The sequence below is a fragment of the Drosophila bipectinata genome, chromosome 2R (genome assembly GCF_030179905.1).
Source record: "Drosophila bipectinata strain 14024-0381.07 chromosome 2R, DbipHiC1v2, whole genome shotgun sequence".
In the NCBI taxonomy this organism is placed as follows: domain Eukaryota; kingdom Metazoa; phylum Arthropoda; class Insecta; order Diptera; family Drosophilidae; genus Drosophila; species Drosophila bipectinata.
Genome location: NC_091737.1, coordinates 16227109 through 16246385, shown reverse-complemented (window position 1 = coordinate 16246385; position 19277 = coordinate 16227109). Strand labels below are relative to the sequence as shown.

At 41.3% G+C, this 19277-nt stretch overlaps 1 protein-coding gene across 1 annotated transcript in view; it reads left to right on the top strand.

Moving 5' to 3' along the window:
* The window catches only part of dpr13 (defective proboscis extension response 13), a 31273-nt gene extending 19632 nt beyond the window's left edge, over positions 1-11641 (top strand). The window contains exons 3-7 of the mRNA XM_017238831.3: positions 7291-7392; positions 7826-7934; positions 8898-9074; positions 9148-9261; positions 10100-11641. Of these exons, the coding sequence (XP_017094320.2) occupies positions 7291-7392; positions 7826-7934; positions 8898-9074; positions 9148-9261; positions 10100-10239 (642 nt within the window). The 3' untranslated portion in view covers positions 10240-11641. The remainder of the gene's footprint in view (positions 1-7290; positions 7393-7825; positions 7935-8897; positions 9075-9147; positions 9262-10099) is intronic.
* The last annotated feature ends 7636 nt before the right edge of the window (positions 11642-19277 follow it).

Sequence of the window (19277 nt, the reverse complement as noted above, 5' to 3'; positions counted from 1 at the left end):
CGAATTAAGAATTACGACACTCGTATGTGGCAGGACAGACATTAAAATATGTCATTAGGGTATTAGTCGAGAGCATCAGCTTAAATGGCATTTAAAATAAACTAAGCAAATACGTGTTCTGTCCCTTGTCCTGTGTCAGACGTCGCCCCAAAGGATCCTAACCCTTTGGCTTTGCCAGTTGCACCCGGCACGGCTCATATAAATTGAACTAAATCAGCACACTCGGGCCACAGTCTGGCATAAAATTTATGATACAGTAGGGTACTTGGTTAAACACAATTTACTTCCGTTAATAGGAAGATTGTTTAACTGAAAAAAGGTATTAATTAAATTAAATCAAATTAAGTTTGTTTTAATTTAATAAAATTTCTTGTTGAGACATTTTCCTCTTTTGGGAGCAATCACTGTAACCCACATAAGCTCGAATAAATTTCTCCCCGGGACATGCAGTTCACTTGCTTCTGTCCATGGCTCTTTCCGGCTCAATCCCCTTCTGTCCCGCTTCCCCTTTTGACCTGCAGTCTCTCCCTGTATATGTATATATAAAAATATATATATATATAATTCCGCTTCCTTTGCCAATGCCAATTCCCATGTTTGTCCTGTTGCTCCGGCGAGTGCGAGTCTGTGTGACTTGAGCACTTAATTACTTTTTAGATAAATTGTCGTTTTTAATGTCTAGTCTCGCCTCCTGTCTCTAGGATATTTTCATAGAGAAAAGTAGCAGTAATTAAATGTGCTCACAGCATGCCCAGGCATCACGACGGCTCTGACAAAGGAAAATGCGAAAAGCTTAAATGCTAAAAACTTGAAAATGTCCCGCTCAATTTCTCGAGCATCCACCTCCCACATTCCCACATACCCCCACCAAGATAGAAGGTAATTTATTTATAATTTTCTGGAAAATGTTCACCGATGCAGATTAGAAAATATAATTGTATGAGAGTGCCGGATGAGCTGGATTCTAAGGTAAGCCGTGGATAGAGAAGTTCCTCTCGGACTACTTTGGCCAGATAAAAATACAGAAATTGGTATTTTATGAAAATTAACGCTGTGGGCCCTTGCCCTCTGGTTCGGATTAGTCGTTTAGATAAAAAAGGTTACGCAAATGTTTAAGCAGAGCGACTGAGCTCGGTTTTAAGCACAGACACACACCCAGTGCCATAGGAGGTGGATATGCTCATATAATTTGCAAACTTTAAAATCAGATAAAATAGAAAATTGCCCTTGTCCGAGAACTGAAACCGAAACCAAACCAGAAACCGATGCCGACGCCGACGCCGAACAGAGAAACCATTTAGTTTGCCAGCGGAGCGACAAAAAACAAACAAATAATTTAGCCAGCACATTGATGAGGGTTGGCAAAGGATAATGCTGGATACAGGATATGCTCGGCACCGCTCTGCCGAGCTTAATCAAAACAAACACATAATTTCTGCATAATCATAATTTTTGCATAGTTTCACCTCGGCATCTGCCATGAATTTTCGGTTGAAAATTTTCATCCTCAAAATTGGCACACAGGATACAGTGTGTGAGTCTGTTTATATGAGTTATGCTCCTTTGTGGAATTGTTGTGCGAACAAAGTAATACACATTGTTGTGCCAGTTCTCCGTTTTTATGTGAACTCTATGTGTGTTTCTCATTTTTTATTGCTCACATTCTGCTCTGTGCTCTGCGGACTTAAAGCCCTTGCACTCAAGTCTCACTAGAGGAAGAACAACAACATGGCAAACAAAAAGAAAGGACCTCAAACAAACGTAGGTCCTTGTGTACTGACACACAACCACACACTCCTTACCAATGACACAGTATTGTTTCTCTTTGTAGTCCTCGCTGGCAGCCGCTTAAAAAAACATAAAATATTATAAAATATTTTACTGCCAAGCTCAGTTATTGTTGCAATGACCTTCCTGCTCAAAAATGTATTTCTATCTATTTTACGCCTACATTTTTTTGTTTGCGCAGCTGTTTAATACTGACTAGAAAAAAGTTCAAGGAAAGGCAGGAATCATTGAACCCATGGAGAAAATGTTCCTTCCAGACCGCAGGCTAAAAATGGAAATTTCCAATAATTCTTATGTTTGCTTCAATGTTTGTTACTAATTATTTTTTCCATATAAATTTTATTATCAGATTCAAGAATGTTATAAAAATTGTATAGAATATTCGTTTCTTTAGAGAAAATTGAAATTTGGTTTGTCCTTTTTAATTAAATTGGGAATCAATATTTAAAGTCCTGGCCAGACTTTGTCTTTGTTTTCCCTTGCCAACAATTTACATTTCAAATGAAGAAAGGCCAATATAAATACCATAAAAATGTCTATTTTGAGGAACCAATTTAATTAGAAATATCGCTGGAATGCGTGTGTATAAGAATGTCTGACGTCTGTCCAGGACTAAGCTCATTATAAGACCAGCAGAGCAAAATGAAATTCAGGCACTTGGGGGGCGCCGGTCCGAGAAGTTAATGTGCCTCGAAAATTGCCATAAACCTTTTCGAATGAATACAAATCATTATCACTTTGTTGCTGGCAGCCTTAACCGTAATTAAACCAACTCAACTTTACTCAAGGGGGACAAGGACATGGACAGGCGGACAGGAAGGACAATGGTCCGGAGTTGTTTGCCAGCTAATAAGACATTCTAGTCGACAGCTTGATGAGGCAGGCCGACCTCTTGGAGTATCCTTTTCGGCTAAAGATCCTGTTGTTAATACACAATAGAAAATAATTAATAATAAATGAGGTTTAATAGAAAAAAAGGTGGTATTTTCTTTTGTTGTGTCTAAATATAGTTTCATTAAAAGATAAATTCCATTCCCAGGAATACTATTCATACTTTATGAATATTTTGTTTTTCACTGTGTACACCTACTGCTGTTGCCTGTCACAATGTTTATTAAAACAAATGTCCCGAAACAAAAGGGCTAAATTTGACCCAGATTTTTTGTTTGAGTTGGCATCTTGCGAGTATGCAGAATGGCTTCATCATTTCTATAAACTTTTCCCCCCACAAAGCAAAAGCAGGTTGAGAGAAATGACCCCAACCTAAAACAATTAGTCCCGGCCTCACAAAAGACCGTGTGGAGAAGCAGAGTTCACAGCCATAACCTTATACTCACACTCCTGGAAAAAAATCTTAATTATTTTAATTGCAATGCAATCATCAATGGCCGGGTCCCACAAATATAATGCCTGCCATTAACTTTGAATGGAAATGCGGGAATACGACTCGGCTGGAGAAAAAACAATCGCATTTCACGCAGGGCCTGTGTTGACAGCTGCTGAAAAGTAGGCTATGGTTATTTTCATTTCCACTTATTTTTTCTTCATTGTTTGTCCTGCGGCTCTTATCAGGAATAATAGCTGATTGTTTGGTATTTTTTGTCGGTGGGCCCAAGGTTTTGTTAATGTGGGAAAATATTCATAGAGTTGGGGCATTTAATCGGTCCTCGGTGAATACTACATTTGATTAATTAAAAGGGAATGTCACTTGCCTTGCCACGATGACTCTGATTGATTCTAGGTTCTCTCTAATTTCAGCATAGAGAGTTGCAATTAGTGTTTTTAAAGTGCCTGGTTAATTATGCAATAATTGCACTTAATATGCATTTCCGCTGAATTGAACTCTATTCGAGTTTCGATTGCCCTCAATTACATATGTATGATTGCCGCTGAATGGGAGCACGAGGAAACATCGATTTTACAGAAACAGAAAAACTGAATTTAGTTGCAGGGCGAACAATAAAGTTGTCAACTCAAATATTTACTAGCACATGAATTTATAAAAGTGGCAGTCGGGCAAACCCAGCGATACTAAATGGTGCAAATTTCCAGTTTCCACTGTATTTTTTCTCTCTATTTTTTTTCCAAACTGCAATTTAAAGAGTGGTCCCAATAGGCGTAAAAGGCGTAAACGAGAGTTCGAGGGCTTGAATGTTGAATTGGTGAAATTCAGACACTCTACTCCAAGGGAATTAGTTCTAAACTAAATATTGTCAGATAGATTTTTAAATAACTCAAAACAAATACGAAGAGATAGGCTTTTAGTTATCAAAGATGAAATATTTGTTGAAAAACTGAAATCCCCAATACTCCTCTGGGATCTGAGTGCCGAACTGTAGCCGCATGTGAAAATAAACCCCCAAAAATGGAAGCCCCACACAAACACTCTTGTATTCATTTGTTCGGATAGGACAAGTTGCAACCAAAATGGCTGATGTTGGTGCAGCTACTGCAGCAGTTTCTAAATAGAATTTTATTAAAATCGCTTGTTAAAAACTTTTTCACATTGAAAAAGTTGCAACTGCCTTTTTTTTTGCAACTTTCTCACTGTTCCCCCTGCCGGTTGACGGGTTTGCCCGGTTTGTGTTGCCCGTTGGGATTGTGGCAGAGCGGAAATTGGTCGGACAGCGGCACATAAAGCACACAAAAATGTGCGTCAATAGCAGGCAACAAAAACATGGCTAATACAACAGCAACATGCAACATCGAGCAGAACAAAAGCCAATCAAAAGTTTTTCAACAACGAAGCGATGGGTAAAAAGTAAACTAAATACAAACTTCGATACAATCGGCTTGTGCATAGATTTAGCCACCAAGCCATGCAATTACCCAATCACCCACCAACCGCACCCTCTGCCCCCCTGTACCAACCCATCGCGGTGCCTGTGCAACAAATTCTGTGCCACAATCCAGACATTCTGCATATGGGGCCGACTGTCAGAGATCGAGATCCCGCGATAAGTCGACATTTAGAGCATTGGCAGGCTAAACAAATATACAACCAGGGGCAACGGATTAGGAGCTTTTTGTTTAAGAATTCAAATGTAAAGTACCTTTTTTTTAATTTAATACGATTTAGTTCTTGTCCCTCAGAAGAAATATTAAAAAAGGTATGTTTTCCCTATTGAACTACCTTTGACTGTATAGATAGGCCATACCTTTTGGAAAACTGTTAGCGATACAACCGGGTAGACAAGTAGTTAGCATAAATTTGCCATAAATTTGCTAACAAGTGATTTGTGGTGTGTGCGCGTTGTAGCTTTTGGCCATAAATTAAGCCTCAGTTTTTATTTTGCATACGGCTGACAAAAAAAAAAAGAAGGTAAAATGTAAACAATTATCTGCGTGCCCGCAGCTGCAGCCGCAGGATTCACAGGAGATGCCAACTGGCACACAAACACGCATATATGCTGCCACGTTTACGCACGACAGGCGGCTGAGATTTATGCGATACGCACACACACACTCGCCCAGTCGCACAGTTTCCAACTAAAGGACTCGCATGCAGTCACATAAAAAGTCCTGCCAAAAGGAAAAGGAATTCGCAGGCTTTTGATTAATTGCCGCCACATTTTACTCCCCCTGATGGCTTCACTTGGCACCCTTTTCCACTCTACACACTTTCCATGGGAATCTTGTGTTTTTCTTCTGGGTAGCTAGGAGCGAGCTATCCAGCTAGCTAGCTGCATGGTTTATTTGCAGACACGTCGCAGAACTCGGAGTCGCAGTCCCTCTTGCCATCATAAATATCATAAAAATCCTAAAAAAATATATATATGTATACATATCTGTATATATTTGTGGGTATATATAGATGTGTGTTCAAGGGGCATAGAAATGCCAGCGTTTCACATTTGTCCTGGGCGTCGACGGAGCCGGTTGGCGTCGTCTAGGAGCTGCGGGCCAAAAGGGAATTTATGCGCAATTTATGCCTCACACTTGGATTTTACTGTTACAGATTGTATTGAATAGATATATAGCAAAGAAAGATTTCGCTAGCATATGCCGGGCAGGATCTTGATAATAAACGACTGCCTCCTGCTCGCTCGCCATTCAATTGCAAATTTCCCCCAAACGTTGAAATATTGTTTTTTGTGCGGGCATTCGAGCAAAACTGCAAGGATATTATGTATTACCTAAACTGTGAGTTCACTGCGACTTGTGTCGGATTATGATATTTAGGAGAAATGTTTTGGGCCATGGGGAAATCCCTCAACCCTCGCTCTCGCAACTTCGCCTCGCCATATACCCGCCCGCCGCTGCGCCACATTGCGTATACGCCGCATTAAACATTTAAGCACGGAGAATGTAATTCGTTTTTATTGGCAAACGCAGCTGATTTAACAATTTCTCCGCCATTCAACTTAATTTCAAGTTGCTTGCCTGCTCTCTTGGGTGTGTCTGAGCCAGTGTGTGAGTTAGCCAGGGTATCTGTGTTTGCGGCAGTTTCAGTTTGAGTTTCAGGAGCGCGCGTGTGTCAATATTTGGCCAGAAACGAAGGCAAGAAAGAAAGCTTGGCAAGAAAGTTGAAAGTAAATGCTCGCTCTTTTTACTTCGTTACTTCTCCTTTTTTTGTTGGCCAATAAATAAAATCCTTATCAATTGAAAATTGATTGATACACGCGCTTAGGTGCTTGGGCCGGAGTCTGATCCTTTCCAGCACCGGCAGCATCATCATCTTCGTCAGGCAATAACCCCATATGGACAGCTAATAGATGTATTTTCTAGCCAGTGCAGAGAGAAACATCATATACTTAAAGTTGCCAACTTTCCTGGAGTGCTCCAAAGGAGTAGCTTCCTGTAAAGGACTCTAACTTTCTTCATCAAACATGTAATTTATTATTTTTTCTCCGTGTGTAGGTGTGCGTGCCTTCATCATCGGCGAAAAAAATGTGCGCAAAAACTAGATGACGAAATGATTAATGGTCATTTAAGATTAGCTAAAGTCACATTCAGGCCCACTCTCAAATATAAAGGAAAGGAAAATCGAAAAGGGGAGTGTCCGTGGGGCTTGGGGCATGGGCCATGGGCGCACACGCCCTCCATTTGTTCAGGGGGCGGAGTGCCAGCTGCCCCGCCCATTTGTTTGTTTGTTTGTCTATTTACAGTTAGGTAGCCAATTTGAACTTTGAACCTAGGATCAATCAATCTGCTATTATGTTTATTGTTGCTGTTGTAGTAATTCTTACACGTAATTGCTTTTTGATTTTTTTCTCGACCGTTTTGTATCCTTGGTGCCTTTTTGGAAAATTGCATCATCATCAAGTCGTTGTCATCGTCCTAGTCCCATCTTGATGGATTGGCAAACATTTGAAAACGACAGAGGCTTCGGACCCATCTTCTTCGGACTGAGCATATGTTAAATATTCTAGTACAACAAGAAAAAAAGGCGTTTTGGGGAGAAAAAAACTGAAGTCCTTGAAGCAAACGAATCCCTATTGTATTTGGCTAATGGCGCCGCAGTATCTAACCCTCTTTTCTCACCCATTCATCTATTTTTAGGTATCGTGGATACGCAAAAAGGATTATCATCTGCTTACGGTCGGCTTAACAACCTACAGCAGCGATGAGCGGTTCAGTGCGACGCACTTGAAACATTCCGAGGTGAGTCCCGTATCCTGCGAAAAGTAATTTGCATTTCTGATGGCGAGCGGTGAAATTTGTTGAGCTGATTGCATCGGAAACCAGAGGCTTGCATACAAATTTCAAGATATTTGCACTTTAAGAAAAATTTGTATCAAACTGATAAATAAAATGCCCATAAAAATGTAGTTTTGGAAAATATTTCTCACAGTGTCAAGTCTTATCCTCCATCTATTCACCCTCCGGTGAATATTTGCTGCATTGTAGACTTTTTCCTCTGGTCGGCCTCGAAATGGCCGATACGTGACAAAAATTCTGTGCGGAATATTTGCAAAATATTTTCGCAACTGCAGCGCAGCAAATTGACTTCTAGGCAACGCTCTTTAATACTAACCATTTCTTTCTGGTTTCTGGTTCGTTCCTTCTGGCCGGGCCTATTTGTTCACGCCTACAGGATTGGACACTGCAAATCAAATTCGTGCAGCTACGTGATGCCGGCGTCTACGAGTGCCAGGTGTCCACCCATCCGCCCACCTCGATTTTCCTGCACCTGAGTGTCGTCGGTAAGTAGAGGCCGGAAACGTTGACCAGGTATTGCCCAGGTTACGGTTTCGATTTGTTGTTAGGTCTATTTTCGAATTTGTTTTTGCACTGTCGGTCTGGACATTGGCGATTTTCTATAATTTCACGCCTAGATGGGTTTTTCTGTTTTCTATTTCCCAAGCTTGAGCCCGAGCCCAAGCTCAGACCCAAAACGGAATAAACAAATGCCAGTGAAAAGTCTACAGAATGAGTTTTTCGGACCCAGTTAGTTGTTTCCACAATTTTTGTTACGTACTCTCTGTGCGCTCAAGCTGAAATTAGAAATGTCCATATGCCAGGAGCCAAGCAGGTGTGGGGGGACATGGTAGTTGATGGGGTTCATGGGACTGATGGTGACTATCTAGAGGCTGAACGACCGAAAGGGGTTCTCAACTTGCAAACTCAGTTTTCGGGCCAAATGGCAACGACTCAGCAAGTTCTCAACTGAACTGAACTAAACTCAACTCAACTCATCGCGCTGTCCTTGGCTAACTGACGCACATTATTCTGAATTTAACAAACAATTTACTTTGAATGTGCTGCGCCTAATGGCCTTTTCTGCTTCTTCCGCCGACTTGCCGTCTTGCCGGCTTCCACAAAAACAAAGCCACTCACTTTGGCCCACATACATGGTAACTGATGTGACAGCCCAGCCAGAAACTGTGCTACACATTTTCCTCTCAGCAAAATGGATCTGGGCCGGCTGCCAGATGTATTTCATAAATTTGTGGGGCACTTTCGGCGGGCTTCTGAGGGAAATTGATAACTGTCAGGGATAGATGCTAACCGATTTAGTCAGATGATAATAAGGGATTTGACTTTGACTGGCTTTTGACCCCAGGGGTTCAAAACCTTTGAACTGACAAGGGACATTGGAAAGGAATCCTAAGTTTGGATCAAAGATAGTTTTTTCGACAAATATAACTCTATGCTTTCTATGTTAGAAGCGCGTGCCGAAATCTCGGGACCCCCAATTCGATACTTAACGCCCGGGTCCACGCTTCGCCTGCAATGCCGAGTGGTGCAGAATACGGAGGCATCGGAGTATATATTCTGGTATCACGACAACCGCATGATTAACTACGACATCGATCGGGGCATTAACGTCTCCACAGAGCCAGGTGAGTGCTGGTTACCCCCCCAATTCGGTCACTTCAACCGCCTTAACCCCTTGACGTTTTCTGTTCGCTGCAGACTTTCAATCATCGGAGCTTACCATTCAGCGGACACGGCGGGAGCACTCCGGTAACTTCACATGCGTGGCTAGCAACACGCAGCCTGCCAGCGTCCTAGTCCACATCTTCAAAGGTGAGTTTGAACGAAGAATAAATTGAGGATTTATAAACACAATGCCATTCAGCTAATAAATTATAGGAAATGCATGGCAAAGTGCTAGAGTTCAGTTTTTAATAGTTAATGGAATTTAAACTTAAAATATGAGCTTGCGGTAAAGCGCACCATCGAATTTTAATTGCCAGAGTCCTGTGCCAGAGAAATTTCAATTATGTCCGCCAAACGAAATTAAAACTTTGAATAAACAAAAGACTGTGCATTTGAGTATCCGTAATATTTGTACATCTGTATCTCTGCAGCTGTAGTATCTGTATCTGGGCATCCGTTAGCCTTTTTTCGAGTTCATATATCTGGCAAGCCACTGTGTGTGCGAGTGTGTAATGCTATATGCGTTTGCTAAGAGAGAAAACAATAAAAGTAATTTATGAAAATTACACGGCCGCAAGCATGTGGATTAAAAATGCCCGCGCACGGCGTACGGCAGCCAGCCATTTGGCAGGCAAACTGCTATTAAAAGCCAGCTCATAAACACAGCGAGTGAAAGAGACAGAAATTAAGGCCAAGAAAGAGAGGGGGAGATGGGAGGACACAGGAGAGACTAACACAAACAAAGAGTGCCCACGTAGTTAGTGCTTGTCATAATTTATAAGTTTCTGGCGCGATGAAGCGACGACGCTCATTAGCATTTTGTTGGTTAAGCTCACATTTCGCCAGGATTCTCTGTTTGTGTGTGAGTGTCTCCTTTTTAAGCTGTTGGCTCTGTGTGTTTTTTTAATTAAATTTTTGTGCAAATTTCATTTTCATATTCTCACCCATACTTGCTTTTTTCCGCACTTTCTTGTTCCATACTCAGGCGACAATCCGGCAGCCATGTATCACGGACATGTGGGCGGCTCCACGAAGACAATGCAGTCGCAGCTGCATATGATTATGATAATCATTGCCAGCGGCTATCGGATATTCCACACGAGTGTATATATGAAGATCGTGTAGATGGGTCAGCTGCTGTAAGCCCGGACGGAAAAGAGGAAGGACGACGGCTGGAGGACGCATTTGTAACTATGTCATGGAAGAGAGGGAAGCCAAACAGACGGAACCTTAGCCATAATCTTGAATTAGTTATTTCTCTACTTCTAAAATACTATGATGGCATCTCTCGAGGCCCAGCATCCAACATACGTACTAAACCATACACCTAAAATCCAAAGAGAAAAAAACCAAATACCAAAAACCTAATACCTAAAGCCTAAGCCAAAAACTATCAAAAGAAAAGAATCAAATCTAAGAGCTACCTAAGAGCAGGCCCCGCAAGCTGAGCCATCAATCAGCAGGTGAGGCGCCGCCAGGTGTGCGTGTATACAACACTCCTTTTATATGTGTATGTGTCTCTGTGTGAGTGTGTTTTGTTAATGTGTAAGTGTCATACTTAGCCACAAGATGCAGCAGCAGTAGCAGCCACAGCCGCAGCAGCAGCAGCTTAGATGCCACATGCCGCACATAATGTATAAAGGTAAACTTTGCAGACTATTAGAGAACCAGGAGGCACCAGGAGCTTTTATCCAGCAGATGGTTTTCCGAAAAACTGACTCACTTAACAACTAGTGGGGGTTACTCAGCTCAACCTTAAGAACTGACCGAAAAAAAACTTATATACATATACATATATATATAGTTTGTGCATTTCGATATCTAGAATTCATATTTTTACAAGTCTCTACGATTAAGGAACATAGTTTCAGCCCCAAGCACTCAATCATCGGGATTTGATTTATGCCGCATTGTACAGACAACCACTTAACTGATTAAAATGGATTTAGCTGAAGACATTTCGTTTTACTCGAGAAAAGGCTCTTTGAATAAACTTTGAGAATTAAGCTGTAAATAAATTATTTGTTAAACTAAATTACATAAATAAACTATTATCGTTAAGTGTGGCTAAAAGTTATTTGCAAGAAGTGCAAAAAAATTGCAGAGAGTTAAGGGAAGAGACAAGTTGATAAGTACTTATGGCTAAGAAACAAAAATTTGGCAAAAAGTTGTTAATCAAAAGAGAAAAGATGGCAAAAAAAACCAAAAATCGAAAAGCGAGAACCGAACAGAGTAATCAAAATAAACTAATTGTCTAACTTAAGAGATATTTAGCAATTTTTAATTAGTGGACATAACTTTTAACTGTCTTAGCGGCATTGGCGATTAACTAAACAGTGACGATTGAGGAGGTATTGAGGACGGCTTTCAATGATTAAGTGTAAATATCGAATTGTGCAGCTGCAGCAATGATTTCTAGCCCTTAAGTCTGTGTAGTTAAATGTAACGAAAATTACTAAAATGAAAACCATCAAGCGAAAACAGAACAAATAAAACATAATAAAATTATGCAAAATATAAAAACCAAGCACTTCGAGTCTCTTGTTTAATGCGGCAAGTTTAAGTGGTTGTTGGGAAACGTTTTTCTCTTTTCATTTTTTTGAAATTTCTGAGTGCCAACTGGGGAGTCAGTTCTGAAGCTGAAGCTGGAGCTGGAGCAGTGCGCGGTTCATTTCATTCGTTGCTCCTTGACTTGGCTCGGCTCGGCTTGGCTCTCTTGAGTTAATAAAACCAAATTGTGTGTCGAGAATGAAGAGCGAGCACGAGGACGAAGGATAAAGATGATGTTGATGGCGTTTCTCGAGGCGACACTTGATGCCTGTCCTTCGGTTCGGATTTCTCCAGTGCTCCAGTGCAATTCAGTGCTCAACACTACCAGCCACCAGGCACACCGACAAACTGTACGATATGAGTGAGTGAAGGATACTCGAGCTGCCTTGGTAATTAAGTTTTAAATTGGCCATCATTTGACCGCAGAAACTTGCTCAATGGAAGTTTGATTTGTTGCTAATTTCATTTCTCTTGAATTGCGAAAGCAAGTTTAATGAACTAACAAAACTCCGATGGATAGAGTTTTCTACTGCGAAACTTGGCTTAAATAATGGAAGTGTGCAATGCAATGACTGGGCCAACCGCATCCAAACGAGCCCAACTCCAGAGCCACAAACGCAAACTCCCACAGAAGACCAAACATAGACATTTAAAAACCCAAAGCAGATTTTGCCAACAGTGTTTGCCAATGGCCAGGAGGCGAACACCAAACGCAACAGAACAGCAACAGCAACAGCTTCTGCATACGCCCATAAACACGCCCTCAAATATATTTTTATTATGTGTTATATCAAAAGGCACTCATATGAGTGGGGACTGGGAAGGTGGTGTGGCAATTGCTGCAGGCGGCAGCAATAGAAAAGTCAAGTCAGCAAGAATCTTTCCACTGGGAGTTCTGCGCTGTAGAGGAAAATAGGAGAGCCACTCAAAGACCATTCATTCATTGCGGGAATTATTCAAAGAAATCTTATAAGCCTTAATAGGTTTAGCCATTTTGTGGCTGAAAAATGTTTACTATGGTATTTTAAAGCACAGTTAAATATTTCAAATATTTATGAAAAAAAGATTTTAAGTTAGTTTAACTTTAAGACTTGAGGATTTCTTTAAAAGTCATACTCCCTGTTGGCTATTCACTTAGTTTCTTAGCTTTAATCGATTCAAATTAAATTGAATCTCAAAAATTATATCCAATTACCCAAGTCTTTTTCTCTTACTTATTCAGCTCCACATTAAATATACATAAAATGCATTTTGGCATTTATTATTAACCCATTCTCGACCAACAACAGACCAATGAACAGCAATGGCCGAAAGGACCCCAGAAGCCCCGTAAGTCAAGTGAGGCGTGAATTTCAGTCATGTCAACGCTTAATATGTCGAAAGGCCATAACCGCCCCAACCCCCGATACCCAAAAACGGGGCCTGAGGGAAATTTAACAAATGCAAAACGCATTATAACTGTATTTATGTGCAAGATCTGCCCATGTATGGGTGTGTGTCTGTGTGGGCCGTTGTCGGTCAAATGCGCACACACAATACGTATACGCCCCGTGGCCCATCGGAGGCTATTGTGCATGTAGAGTCTGCGTTGTTGCTAAAACTGAACGCCATAGCCCTGCGATGGCCAAGCTCATTCTCTTTCTCCAGCTCCGCCTGATGCCTGTCATAAAAATTCCAATTTAGTTTCCAATTGCTTGACTTAAAGTGCTCTGGCATTCAAGCGAGTGTCTCTTGGTGTGCGCTTGTCAGTGTCCTTTGTATGGTGGTGTGTGTGATGGCACTTCATAATAAACTTAACGACGCACAATTATGCTACAAGTTGGCAGTTTGGGAGTATATGGCGTTCCATACAAATGCAAAGCACAGCAATTTCCCAGGCGTTACTCATACGCCCCGTTTTACATTTAGACGCGTCTTGTAATTCAAAATGACAGACACGTACATCGTGAAAACGGCCTGTTGAAACGCTCTGCCAATGGTTTTATTATCGCACACACACCCTAACAAACATTATCTGCTTTTCTGGCCATCCAAGCGAAATCGATAGCCATTGTGTGCGTGTGTGTGCCAGTTGAAAGTGGCAGGCAGAGTGCCTTTCAGGGCATCACCATTCATTAGGGCATTAGTTTTGAGTGCATCGAGCACTCTTCAACTTCGAACTCCGAGCTTCCAATCATCCCGACTCCTGATCTCCTCCTGTCTGTGGCTTGGCCTTTTACTAACTGATGGTAACTGATGCACAATTCAATTAAACTTCATCCAGCAGACCACAATTAGGAGCTTATCACTTTGTGTTAGGACGCAAGAATTTAGATTTTATTCCTGGAGATTAAACGATAAAGCAAAGAATAACAAGCACGCCAAGATTAAAGAAAAACATTGCATTGAAAAGCATTCGTTAATATTTCATAACATTCCACTTTACCTAAATGAGCCATGGAACGGCATATTAACATTGTCTGAAGCTTCACTTGGCAACCAATTTGAAAAGCCTCTTAAAGCTGCAGCTTACTGAAGGTCCAATTACCAAAAAGCACTTTAAGTTAACATCCCCAGCCATTAGCTCAAGGTCACCTGGCCTTTGTGTGGGCGTAATGGCGAACAATTATTTGGAAAACTTCTTACAAGCTAGCACACAATCACAATCGGAATACTAAGCTGAATCAGATTAATCGAATTCCATTGAATATAGGTAAGCAAATACAATTCTCACAAGCGAGAGACAATTGGGAAACCATAAAACCAGCTACGGGTAAAAATAGAAATGACAGAGAAAAAAACATGAGGGATTTACCTTTAAAAAATGGAGAAAAATGTGTATACTTTCGCATTTGTTCTGAGGTCAGAATAATTGTACAGATATTTTTTTCTCTGCATAAGATCCTAGCGATTTCTGGACATGTCTAGAGTCCCTCGATGGCCATCAGCAGATGTTCGGGGCGTGGCCATATTCAAACTCATTACCACACACCCAAATGAGTCTTATTTGCGCTTAGAATTCCCCACGCAGAACTCTTTCATGTAATGAGAGCCAATTAGGCCAAGCTTACAAGTGCAGGCCAGGCCAGAGCAGACTGACACTAGGGGGTGGTGGATGCTTTTCGGTTAATATTCGGTGGGTTGAGTCATCTGGCATCTGTTGCCGGCATATTGAATTGTTATTGTTATGTTGCAGTTTTGTAGCCAATTACTTGAGCATGTTCTGGTCTCAAACTCTGTCGCTTCGGATCTGCTCTCTTTTTGTTTTGTGGGCTGGAGCCAATTATAGCGGCAGGACATGGCCTGTTGCATGTTTTTCCGGAAAAGCGCTGCAATATTCACAGAGCAAACAAATGGGGGAGGAGTGCACAGAAAATATATTTTATAAAATATATTTATTTAATTAAATTTTTTTAAGAATATTGATTATTTATAACCAGAAAATACGTTTATTAGAAGTCATACAAGATTATAAAAATTGTATTCTTCTTAAGAAAAGTATTTTCTTTCAGTACTTTCAAGAAAAGTATGCCAAACAAATATATTTTTATACTTGGGTTCCCCGGCCGTTTTGTTTGCGGCCTATAAACAAGTTGTGCCGGCAGAAGGCTTTAAAAATAAATTAAAGGCCATAAAACAAAAGGATTAGCTCGATGGCATGTCCGCAAAAAAAGCAGGGATTCCGGAATCGAGCGCCGGCAGGGACAAAGGGCAAGAGGTGGCCATAAACAAAGCGTGGCAATGACAAAACTTAACCCTAAGCAAAAGACAATAAAAACACTTAAAGCGAGGGTCCTGCTCTCTCACACACACGCACACTCGGCACATACGTATGTATCATATGCTATAAGGAATGCCCGCAATGACCCAGCCAAACATAAACAAAAACGCAAAATGGCGCAAACATGCCACAAAGCAAAGAAGGGAGGGAGGAAAAGCGAACAGTAACAGGCTTGGGAGTACGGCTCATGTGGCATGTGGCAGGAGGAAAGCGAAATGAAAGGGAAACAAGTGTAGCGCACATGAAAGATATGAACTAGAAATAAACAAATATTTCGTATTCAGGCTCACAAAATTTGTTTGTGGGTCTGTGTGTTTACATGTCTATTGCCTTGCCCCTTGCTCCATGCCTGATGCCCCTTCCACTTCCACGGTGGCTGTGAAATTAGTTGGCAATGATAAAGATAAGTAACGTGAAATATGCGGCCCTCGCAATGTGTTTTCCAACCAGCAAGGACCATTGAATTTTCCCCACAACGTTCGCTGGCACGCTCTTCTTTTCTGTCGCCATATTTGTCCTGCCAAAAAGGAAGACAACATACATTTTTATGACTCCGATTTCTCGCTTGCTCTCGCTTGCTCCTCCATCGTCCGTCCAAGACATTTGCATATAAAGGCCATAAGCGCTACTCGAGAAACTATTTACAAATTCCACATAATTTAGCAGACAAAGAGAACACCCCCCAAAAAAAAAAGGGTTTTTACAGTGCCAGTCAGCAAGGCTCCAATATTTTAATTAAATTTGGTCAATTGAATGTTTTTTGTTTGCCAATTGCTTAAATTAAATATGAAATCAAGTGTGTGCACAATGCAGATTGAACTAGCTGCCTATCAATCAATGGCAGCAGCCGCCGTGTTCCCCCAAATGAATGGAAATTGTGCGGAAAATGAATGCATCAAATTGTTTGCAAAATGTATCAAAAAAGTTTAGGCCAAATTCGGGCTCTAAATAATTGAATTGCAATCAAGCTGTTAGCTATATGTGTGATTTGGTCGACTGTGAAATATCTCCTGAAATAGTTTCTAGATAAATACTTTTTTGAAAATGCGCATAAATTAATTTGGCTCTTGGGACTAAAAGTCCAAAGTCCAAGCAAGTGTCACTAACTCGACTCAATTTAAAGCTCATCAAATATAAAAAAACAGCAAGCCATTGGCTAGATCGGACCAGGCCTCTCCTTGGCCGGCTTGTAAATAATTGAATAAGGCTCACTGGCAACTCAATTGGATTAAATCTAACATGCAGAGTAAGAGACAGCAATTGAGTCAGAGAAAGAGACATGACACTGGCCCTGCCGGCAGACCCTTGTGTTCCACTGTCGGGCAGTTGCAGTTGCTAATTGGCCAACACTTTGGTGCCAAGATCCCCAAGTATCTGCTCGGTGCATCGGATGCATCGATTTTGCATAACTCCCAGCTCGCACTCGGGGTTTGTGATGTGAGATGCGGTTTTCGGACATCAACAGATTTTCCATTTTGGGTCATTTGTCATGCACGGGCCACAGTTATCGCACTGCCTTGTTTTTGCTGTTGTTTGCAGCATGTCATCGGGATGCCCATGTGCCTAGATACACAGATACGCAGATACGAGGCGAGGCAGTTGCCACGCCTGCTGGCTGCGTTGCACATTATGATTTGTGTGTTAGTTAAATTGCCATTACAAGCCAAATCACATTCCACAGTCGGGCAATGAATGTTCTCGCATATTCATATTCACTATGCGTGTGGTTCGATCCAGTGCTGGCATTGTGGCTACTTTTGGGACAAACATGTCTCTAATACTACCTCTATTCAGTCCTCTATTGAAGCCATTAAACATTTATTTTTGGACGGCCAGAAGTTATTGGCACCACTAATGCTATAAGCCAACTCGAAGGTGTTTTATTTGTTTGGCAGGACGCAAACAGACTCAGAAACAACACACAGTTGGGGGAATGTCCAGTCTCATTAGGCAACTGTTGCCAGACATTTGGGAAATAAATTATTAAAGCCATCGGACCGCCCAGACTGATGAGATGACTTATGTAAGGGCCGAGGAAGAGGAGAGGTCTCCATTGCGACGGCAGATGAAGAAATCAATTTTATAATAATTCTATGCCTTGGAAAATCATAATACAATCTCCGATATTGACATTTCCCGATTGCTGTTGACTAGCTGGCTGTGTTTGCCTTCTGTTTGTGGTGGTATTTGCCCGGGAACCCAAGATTCGAGCTCGATTTTGTTCGGTTTATGCATGGTGGTCCGTCCATATACACAAAATTCCACAACCGATGGGCAAACACACTGGGTCTGACTTTTGGGGCTGAGCCGAGATTGTGAGGCATCGGTTGTTAGGTTTACGCCACATGGCAAATAATCAAATCTGCACTTGGCGTTATGCACATGCAGCGCAAATCGAATCTCAAAGATGCTTATACATATTTGCTTGTGGCTTTTGCCAGCGATTGCAGAGGCATCTGCTTTTCGTCCCAGTTGGGAGATTTGCAGAACCTGGTCAACTTCCGTCCTACCATTTACTTTTTATCCAGGACTTATCTGCAGTTTATTCCATGCGCTTTGCCAATTGCAGCGAGTGGAAGCATTAAAAACAATTCCGAGCTCAGCCCCGAACCGAAACTTAAATAGAATATCCTTGAGTCTGGATTCTCTCAAATTCTGGTGTTTTTGCCCGTCTTCCATAAGGTTGACAAACAGCAAGCTGGGGAGATATTCTGACAATTTCTGTAGCGTACTTACGAACGCACTAACAAGCATTGCGTGCCAGCAAACAAAAAGTAAAATTGCTTCCAACGACGCCACAACAAAGAACCCGGGATGAAGCTGGAGGGTGTGTGCCCCAAATAGCAGCTCAAGTATTTCCAGACACGCTGCACCCGCCCACACGGGCACACACACATACACGCCGTAGCCCACAGGATATGAGGGATATGGACCTCAAGTCGCTGCTGATCCTGCGAAGCAAAACATAAACCGAGACTCGCTTCCAGGCCAAGATTGAGATGCTACACTCACAACAGATGTCGGCCGGGGCAACCCAATGGGGTTGGGGGTGTGTCAGCGGTTAAACTGCTAAACGCTTTTTGGCACCTTAACAACGAAAACAGCTGCAGCGCGGCGGCACCAGACAAACATAATATTGTTACAAGAGAAATTGCCAGCAAATAGAAAGAAACGCATAAAAAAAGCACAATAAAAAGTAAAGTTTTCGCTGCCCTAAAAAAAGACATTTTGCTTCTGTTGTTCCACTTGGCAGAAAACAAACAAATCGAAATTCTTTGTGTACCCACGTCCTATACAGTGCTCCTATTCCCAAGGAAAGTGTATCTCAACTTCGCCTAGTCTACCAAATCCTTTTTCTCGTATTTTTTGGGCCCGGAAAAATATGTTATTAGGATGAAAGTGGTCGTAAAAAATTGGGAACATAAACTGTAAGTGTTGGCCCATGAATTTTTTTTACTGATAGAGAGAATTTGAGTTTTATAAAGAAAACCTCGTAAAAATGGCTCAATCTACATTTTTAATTATTTTTACCTTTGTTTTACATTTTATTTTTAAGAAGGGGGAATCCTTTTCAAGTCTCTAAATCTTTTTCTATGCAAGCTAGACTCTTAGTTAATGGATCTTAAAGAGCTAAGATCGAAGAGGCATAAAATTACTGAAAAATTATAAGTGATGGCATTAAAAAACTACAGAAGGCTAAGAATTTTGAAAACTTTAAACCTTATTTAATGGAAAATGTGTATTACTCAGCTAATACTATTAGCAAAGTATTCTATAGACTTTCTTAACGGCAAGGGCTTTAAGAACGTCTACCTCCCAAATTTGGTTACCATTTTATACCTTTCCAAAAATC